Source organism: Biomphalaria glabrata, chromosome 11 (assembly GCF_947242115.1).
Source record: "Biomphalaria glabrata chromosome 11, xgBioGlab47.1, whole genome shotgun sequence".
NCBI lineage: Eukaryota > Metazoa > Mollusca > Gastropoda > Planorbidae > Biomphalaria > Biomphalaria glabrata.
Genome location: NC_074721.1, coordinates 34,442,080 through 34,451,766, shown reverse-complemented (window position 1 = coordinate 34,451,766; position 9,687 = coordinate 34,442,080). Strand labels below are relative to the sequence as shown.

The 9,687-nt window shown below is 40.5% G+C and overlaps 1 protein-coding gene across 4 annotated transcripts in view; it reads right to left on the bottom strand.

Annotated features, from left to right (window-relative positions):
* Window positions 1-2,097: 2,097 nt before the first annotated feature.
* LOC106052007 (probable G-protein coupled receptor 139) overlaps window positions 2,098-9,687 on the bottom strand; it is a 216,343-nt gene continuing 208,753 nt past the window's right edge. For all 4 annotated transcript variants that reach the window (XM_056045789.1, XM_056045787.1, XM_056045788.1 and 1 more), the window contains one exon: window positions 2,098-3,735. In XM_056045789.1, the coding sequence (XP_055901764.1) occupies window positions 2,590-3,735 (1,146 nt within the window). In that variant the 3' untranslated portion in view covers window positions 2,098-2,589. The remainder of the gene's footprint in view (window positions 3,736-9,687) is intronic.

The following is a 9,687-nucleotide window of genomic DNA, read 5'->3' as shown; positions in this document are numbered from 1 at the left end:
AAAACAGACTAATTCTTCCCACATCCAACACACAATCTTTCCACACCCCCCCCCCCCAGACAAATTCTTCCCACATCCCACACACAATCTTTCCACACATCCCCCCAGACAAATTCTTCCCACATCCCACACACAATCTTTCCACCCCCCCCCCCTTTCATCATCTTACTGACGACACGCCCACCCCCCCCCCCCCCATCAAGTGTTAGTCTTGCCGTTGACATGTCAGACAGCTGACATGTCTTCATTGACTCGCGGAAATAAAATAGAAGTTTTGTATTGCCACACGCTGTCTTTCCGAGATATGTCAAATGTCAATCTCCCCCCCCCCACTCCATCTATTACTTCTCTTATTTCCCCTCTCTTTCTCCACGCCTCTCCCAACCCACTTCTTGTCTCATTGATACCAAAATATTGATTTTTTTTTTCACCCTATGTCTGAACGTATTTTTTTTTTAGACTAGATCTCTTCGACTGATTGAAGTGACCTCTGACCCCACTATTAAGCCAACATGACTGAAATGTTAGGTAGTGTTTTTTTTATATTTTTTTTTTTATTTAAGATTTTTAGTAAAAAAAAATTTTTTTCTTTCTGCCCCTTACATCATTACATAAACAAACATTACACCAACTTTTTTTCAGCCTTTTTTTTGTGACGAACTCCCCTCCTCGGATGAAAACAATTAAGCTCCCCCCCCCCTCCAACATACTTTTTTTAGTTAGGGGATCTGGGAGGCGTTGCAAGTTCTACGCTGGTTCCTAAGCTTCATAAGTTCATTCTCCTGGAGTCTACAATGTACTTTTTTTCTTCCCAGTCAAAAAAGAGCGCTGTTCAATTTCAATAAAGAATCGGTAAGGGCGGATTGATGTATTGATGTGTTACAAACCGTTCGAGGCATGTCTAGCGCATTTGACTTTTTAATGAGTTCGATCTTAAGATCATCCTCGAGTTTAGGAAGACATTTAAAGCGGGTCTGTTTTGTTCACGCAAAAAACCCAGAACGATTATACTATTATAAAAAAAATTAAAGTTTCCCCTTTCAGACCCTTGTGATCTATAGGGCAGATGATGTAAAGTTCATCTGTTTCAGTAGCCCACTGTTAACTAGAGTGTCCTGTGGCCAGCACAGCGACCAACCGCCTTTACTTTTCCCCAAATAATTTCAGGTACCCATAAGAGCTGGGTGGACTCAGAAGCGCCCAAATTCCAGAAATTAAAAATCCCAGTCTTCACCATTATTCGAACCCGGGATCACGGTTCGAAAGCCAAGCGCTTAACCGCTCAGCCATCGCGCTTCCATTATACTATTTAACTCGGGAGAAATTCGACCAGACTTGAAAAAAAAAACAACAACATCGATTTAATCCCATTGTCTCAAGACGTATTGAAACCTCCTCTATAAAATATCGCTTCTAGTCGATCTTGTAGCAGACGCCTGTCGCGTAGACGGTACGGAGGGGTGAGAAGATAAATCGACTTCTCGTCATTGAATCAATTAAATGTTGAAACATTTGTGATAATAGTTGTTTTTTTTTTACTTGATAAATTTTCCAATATATGATGTATGACTACAATACAGATTTAAGAGAAATTTTATACCCCTTAAAAAAATAAAGGAAAAACCCACCGGCTTAGAGAAGCTTGTCATCGACGACATCACATCTAATATATATAATTGATCGTAAGGTATGTGTAGGCCCTATATATGTAGGTATGTATGTCCCGCATAGAAATAAAAACCCTTTGACCAATCTTGATAAAACTTGGCATAAGTGTTCTTTCGATAATGGCGGAGATCGCAGTGTATGTTTAATGTCCCTTCCACAACCGTGGGTTCCTAAAATAAAAACAAAAACCTAAATTAATCTTTATTTTTCGAACTTATTAGTGTAAACCCGTTTTTACAGTTATTTATATTTTGATATGAATATGTCGACTAAACGGGTAAACCCATTTTCTACTTTTATTTAAAACAAAAAGGGAACATTCGCCATGTTTGACAGATCTAGATCCAATCCACTAGATCAGTAATACTTAAAACCGCGGATCATATCCACTAGTCGTAAAAAAAACAACAAAAAAACAAAAAGGCCATCTAAATCATGTCTTAATTTTATACACGAATAACAAACACTGCCACAATTTTATCTTATAATAGTGGAACGTCATTGTCATTCTCTGACGCAGTCATCTAGTGTACTTGAAGCTATTGATTCATATTGTTATAGTTATTCATTTTCACCTTGTGAATACGAATTATCTATGAATCTATTTGCATCTTAGCGTATCGTTGAGACATACGACAGACTAGAGTTGTCTTTTAAAAACTTATTTTACACCTCTAACTAAGGATGTCGTCAATAATGCTGTTAAATTCTTGTCTGTGTAAATGTCGAAATCAGTTTATCAGAAATGTCTCAGACCTCAGAGAGGTCCAAAGTCTCTCCCTTTAAAATAGTGATACATACAATTTATGGTCCAGGACTGGACAGATTTATGGCACTTTTGTTATTGTTTTCCCACAATTTTTGTTTAAATTTGCTGATTGGCAAATATCAAAGTTGGCGCCTTGAAGATTTCTATCTGAACTAAAGTGGCACGCCGTCCGAGCTGTTCTCTTGGCATAGAAACAACACTTTGGTGTCACTAGCGTCTTCCATGTCTTTGCTGTGGTTAAACGTCTTATGATTTCCTATCTCATTCTCTACCACAGCAGAGCCAATCATTTTGTTGGTCTCTTTAGGTTTCAGGAATGAAGGCATGAACCTCGGATCTGGCTCCATGGGCCCCATGTACACGCCTGATAACATCCTCACGTCTGCTGACTTGTCGGACATCTCGTAAGAGTTATCCCGCTGTGGCTTATCCTTGTTCCAGAAATTCAACTTTGTTTGTTTACATCCGTTTGCAGTGGAGAGAGTTTTCGGAGAGTATTCTTCGTCGCTGATCTCCCCTGCTTCCAGATCCAGCTCCCGAATGCTGGATTTGCGTCGCTCGCCGCCACCTTTGTTGTTTTGGCGGAAGGAAGCGTTGTTTTTGGGCTTGATGATAGACGTCCCATCCCTGCTGATCTGGCGACAGGAGCCACCTCGCATCTTGACGTATCGCCGCCCGAAGAAGACTCTCATGAAGGTGTTTCTGAATATGGCACTGAGGGAACAGTACAGAATAAAGTTGACAGCAGAGTTCAGAAGTACGAGGCAGTCGGTGATCTCCCTTATGCCTTTTGTCATGTAGTCCTCCTCCACGTAGCCTTTCCCGAAAAAAGTGGACATGATGGCGTCCGGGGTCAGGCAGAGGATGAAGATGAGGACCATGGCGATGAGCATGAGGGTGATTCTGTTCCTAGAGCTCAGCTTCTTGCCCTTCACTCTCTCCCTCCTCAAGACGTTGATGATTTTGGCGTTGATGAAGACGAGGATGAAGACCGGAACGATGCCCCGGAGCAGGTTTTGAACCCAGGTGTACGGGATCATGAACTGCTTGTTCCTGCCCAGCTCGGTCACCATCACGTCCTGGCAGGTGATGTTGTTGTGGACGTCCACGATGGTCTCCAGGCGGTACCGGAAGACGGAGGGTATGGAAAGGAGGCTGATGATGACGAAGATGGAGGTGACCACGGTCCTGGCCTTGGGGATGGTGCAGAGAGTCTTGGAGCGGGACGGGTAGCAGACGGAGATGTAACGATCCACTGCCACTGCCACCGTCAGCCAGGCTGTGACACTGACAGCAACCTAGGAACAAAGAACAATATATTATATTAAGAATGAGATGGCTTAGGTTAAGTTGGTAGGACATAAATAAACTCTATAACATGCAGTTTGAAACGTTTTAAAGAAGAATGCAGTCTTATACCAAGAAACGTGAACATTTCCTACAGTCTAGTTTTTCCTTTGATAAAAATTGTTTGCTTGGTGGAATCAAAGACATAATACAGTCTGCTTGTTACAAGTTAATGTACTAACAAGAACAATATTTAAAAATACTTAAACACACACACACACACACACAACAAAAACAAAGCTTATAGTAAGCGTATTTGTATCAATGAATTAAATTTGTAATAGATCTTGACTAACAATAAAAAAGCATTTATAAAATTAAAATAAAGGGGGAACCACCCGAAATTGAACCCATGCCTCAAGCTCTATCAGGCTTCTCAAGCCGACGCCGCAACCACTCCACTAGCGTAGAGTATCTAAACATGGAAGATTGTAGAGTTATCTCTTGTTTCTATTTCATGTTTGTGTTCACTAAGCCTAAGATGGCAGCCTAATAATAAAGGGGACTAATTCAGCTTATACCGCCACTTCAGTCAAGTACTATTTCATTCCCTTATTTGAGATACCAAACAAAGTAATTTAATAGGAATAGCTATTTAACTAATTTGATATATTTTTTAAAATTCATTCTAGTGTTGTCAGGTACAAGAAATAATGGTGAGAAATTTCAGCTTGATCCGAGATTGGGTATCGAAGAGATAACGTGTACAAACGTTTGGTCAGACAGACAGACAGACAGAGTGACTTGATATAATCTTTGTAAAAATAGTTTAGATTGCCACTTTCAGACCTTGGGATCTATGGGAGCAGATACTATAAAGATCATTTATTTCTGTGGCCCACGGTTAACTTCCACAACACGTCATATACTCGAGTTGGGGCGTCCTAGAAATCTCGTTCGGCATTTTAAAATTCAGGCTACACCAGGATTTGAACTCGAGAGCCCTCAACCCGGAGGTTAAGCGCTTCACCGCTCAGCCACCATGCCCCATAACGTAGAAGAATAAAACTCTATAACAGTCTCGCCTGATTATCATTCATATTTTTTAACATGTTTTCATATCTAGATCGATTCGTGCACTAGAAAACAGAGATATGTATTTGAACTGAACGCTACCTCCAAGAATTTAAAAACTTATGCTTACCATCTCTCTATATAATTCTCTTCGTGGCCCGACCATGCGGGACACCACGACGAAAAAGTCATTTAAAAAAAGTTCCCCTTTCAGACCTTGTGGTCTATAGGGCAGATGATGTAAAGGTCATCTGTTTCTGTGGCCCACGGTTAACGAGGGTGTCATGTGGCCAGCAAAACGACCAACCGCCTTTACTTTTACCCATTAGAGCTGGGTGGACTCAGAGGCGCCCTAAGATTTCGAAATTAAAAATCCCAGTCCTCACCAGGATGAAAAAGTCATGGAAAGATAAGTCTTTTATATCTGCAAGTCGGACTAGAGTTACCCATCGTAACCTTCGCGGCGACAGAGAGCGAGGCTCAGAAAACAAAGAGGGGGAGGGGCGTATGCTACCCTGCGGGTCTGCTCGTTTGTTTTTGCATTAACGAAGTCCTTGAACCTTATGTTTAGGGCATTCAAACACACAGATCCGCACACAATCCGGAATACAAAACATGCAGTTTGACAACTAAATTTTGACCTGAAATAAGTCTAGTCAAGTCTAGATCTATGTCGTTATGCCAAAATTTACATATAACCTATGACTTAGTGCTATACGGCTCCACTAAATACCTTTTCGCAGTGCAAAGTAAAGCCACGGAGGATCGCTTAAATCGTATGCAGAAATATGTACACCATAATTTAATCTGTATACTTTTATTTATACAAATTTTGATAATATTGTTCTTTACTGGGAGTCCTTTTATAAGATTGATTTTAAAATATTAAAATCTAAAATAAGTCGTTGAACGCCTATGATTTATTTCGAACACGTTTTTCTTTGTAACTGTGGAGCCCGGAGAGACACTCCCGTCCACATATATATCGCAGCTAAAGTGGCTTTCATCTCGGTCATTCAAAGCCCTAACCTCAAAAACAGGAGAGGACACTCCAGCTTCGTCTTTGGTGTCTTTGATAGTTAAATGACGTAGAGCAGAGCGCCAGGGGTCACTTCCGTCGATGGAATGGATCCCAATGGACAGCTACCGCCCGCCTAAATCTGGGCAGTCCCCAGTCAATAAGGTGCTATCCCGTCATGCCCGCCTTCCTCGTTTGGGAACACGAGAATAGGACAAAATCTGAAAAGCAGGCACAAAGCCAATGTACCAGTCGACGTAAGATCCGTAAAAGTAATAGCAATCAATTAACACTTTAATGATTATCAATACAGAAAAGAGGTTAGAATCCTGGCTAGGAGCCCTAACTTTGTTGTAAGTATAAGTCTGAGGTGATATTTGTGATGAGCTGACCTAGTTCTATTAGATTGCATAGGCACCTATATTTGATAGTTTATGAACAATATACAATTCATCGAAGAAGTTATTCGCTTGGCCATGTTTTAAGCCTTACAATACCAGGGATCCGTTAGTTTGTTTATTATTGTAATAGAAATCGATACTGTAAAAACAATGGCAAGAAAGAGTCTATGCTTAATCGCATTAGTTATAATTTTTTTTTTAAATGTCTATATTGCATAATGAACTAACGACAAGTCATAATTGGTGTCAATGTCAAGGACTGATTGATGTGCGCAGACGATAGAGCCGCTTGAAAAATTAGTGCTCCTATAGATCAGTCATCAGGCGAAGACTATGGGAGATAGTCAGTTAGTAATCAGGCAAACCCCCCCCCCCCCCAACAAACTATTTAAAAAAACAACATAAAAAAAAACAAAAAAAAAAAAAAAACAACAGGTACTTTAAAATGTATGAACTAGGCATTATGCAAGTTAGCCACGAGAACAAAGAATTAAAACGACCTTCAGTGCTGAGTTTCACGGTTACTATTATTTCATAACAGTTATCTCCTCTTTGTTTACAGTTTGGAAAGACAAACGCATAGCCCTAGAAGCGCTCCCTGGTCATGGACACATTCCTACATGCTTGCGAAGCGTGGACTCTAAGGATCCTAGCAATGGAATTTAGATGCTAGAGAAAGATCCTATGTATCGCATACAAAGGCCACATCACCAACGAAGAGATTAGAGACAGGATTAGTTCAGTGATTGAACCCTGTCAAAAAAAAAAAGGAAACTAAACTCTTTGCCTTATCAGAAGATCCTCAGGGCAAAAACCTTCCTTCAAGGAACAGTACCAAGAAGAGAAAGCGATGGGAAGACAACATAAAAGAATCGACGAGTCTGTCATTGAGGGAGATTCTATGATTCTATCAAAGGACAGAGAGGAATGGAGAAAGACAGTCGAGAAATCTTGTGTGGTGCCCCAACGGACCAACAGACTAAGGCATAGGTGAAGGTGAAGATCATTGTTATCAAATAAATATCTCAAGAGTAGCGTTTATTACTGCTATAGTGTTCATTTGTTTTCAAAACTACGATGTTAGTTCCTGTGTCTTATAGTGTGAACTCTTGTTATAGTGTGAACCTCTTGTTATACTGCGAACCTCTTGTTATAATGTGAACCTCTTGTTATATTGTGAACCTCTTGTTATAGTGTGAACCTCTAGTACTGCTTTCATAATGATTTTTTTCTGTTCAGAAATTAGAATCTGCTGTGCTGAAATGCTTACATAAATTATCATATACGTTAAAAAAAAAACAGCGTATAAATCATTTTCTATATTCTGTACACCAGATACACCAAACGAGCTGAGACGTTCATAGTTATCCGCCATATATAAAAATACTCCGTGACAAGACAATGTGTATATCTAATGGCTAGTCAATGTGTAAGGGTAAAGGACCTAAAAACAGAAATGTCTCTATGAAGTATGATAGCCTAGGTAGACCATCTTATTGTCCCTTTGACATCTATTATATGTCCATTAGTGTCCGATCTTACACCATCGAAGTAGATGAGACATGACTATGGATGAGTTTGAAACATTAAAATTCAAATTTTGTGCCACTGAAAGTTATAACAGTGTATTCCTTGTAGTGCTCTTCTATAATTTCTTTACATTCACTAGTTATAACGGAATATTCCTGCCTTTGTAAAAAATACGTTATCACACCCAATCCGGTTGCTCGCTTATCGCCCCTCTTAAACTTGCCCAGTTTGGACCAACGGTCCATCACCGGACTCTATAAATGTCAGCATTTCCCCAACCTCTCCACACTTCCCCTATTTCCATAAGTTTATGTTGGGGGGTGACCAGACGCTGAATTAAAGGGAGTGAACTGAGCTACTTATTTGTTCAATAATGTCCGTCGTTGTTTGAACATTTTTGACATTTAGATGTGCATCTATCTTAGTGTCAAACAAATGGCTTTGCCTCGTCTTGCTTGAATCATAGGCTGACACTAAACTGTTTGGATTTCTATGCATAAAACGGAGCAGTCCAAAAATGATTTTATCCTAAATGGAACCGTCCGAAATGTGGTAACCTTTTCAGATCTTGCGATATATAGATAAGGATGTAAATGTCATATGTCTTTAAGGCCCACAGGTAACGAGGGTGTCACGTGGCCAGCACAATGATAAAGTGCCTTTACTTTCCTCAACTAATTTCAAGTACCCATCAGATTAGGGGTGGACTCCAGAGCGATCTAAAACTCTCGAAATTCGAAATTCCTGTTGGCATCGAGATTCGAACCCCAGATCCCTTACTTTTGGAAGTTCAGCGCTTCTTCACTCAGCCAGGATGCCCCATTCAAGTAGTCGCTTAGCATTTAAAAAATCATTTAATTCGTAGCTCCAAGTCAAACTTCCTCCCGTACTATTTAGTCAAAGTAAATTGTGACCTTTGAATCCCAAGAGCAAGGAGGTCAGTGACACGGGTCCGCAATGTCATTAAGGGCCAAGATCGCAAATCTTTTGCCAGCTGGGTCAACATGACCCTCGACAAACTTGAGATGATCATGTATGATCTCATCCCATTTATTATCACGTGACATGTTATCACATGACATGTTATCACGTGGCAGATATTATCTCAATACCTGTATTATCTCACAGCATCCGGCAAACACACTAAAAGAAATCGAGATCAATTTACTGTCACCAATATTTGGTTATGCTTCATCAACATACCCTGTAACCTTCCCCCCCCCCCTCTTTCTTCTCTGCCCCCTCTCTCTCTCTGTCTCTCCCCCCTCCTCTCTCTCCCCTTCTCACGAGATGGAGTAGAAGACGTAGCGAGTTAATTTCTATCTTTCACGAGTCCCGTCGTGTCTGAATTGTTTTCCAATGATTTCTAATCGTTTGTCTTTTAAGACGGGACGAATTGAGAAAAAAACAACATTCATTGGATTTTATAGAGTTCGTAATCTTTGTATTAACTTTGGTCACGTTAAGATAATTTCCTATTAGATTCGTTAATAACATGAATTACAAATAAAATGGAATATTTATCCACTTGAATTCAATCAATCAGTAGAAAAAAAAAAACTATCAATTAATAATGATGGTGATGCCTTCGGTTCCAAAGAATTTAGGATGAGCGCAATGAAAGGAATTACGCATACCAAGAGTTGCGATGACAAGGAGGCCAATATGAGGAAAGCGCAAACAGGGGCGTCCTCGCCACACTTTCATGGAGGACCTCAGAGCAGTGGACACCAGGTGGGAGGAGGCTTAGATATCGCTAGTGACAGATCTTTGTGGAGACAGCTTGCTGCCCAATGCGCCGAACGGTGCGGGAGGATCTAAGTCTAAGTAAGCCATGTTTCACTTGGCCACGCAAACCCAGTTGCGACCTTTGAGTGAAGTGTTTGAGGAGCCTTAGAAGCCTTCTATAGAGCCCCCCGGTCTCAGAGCCATACAAAAGT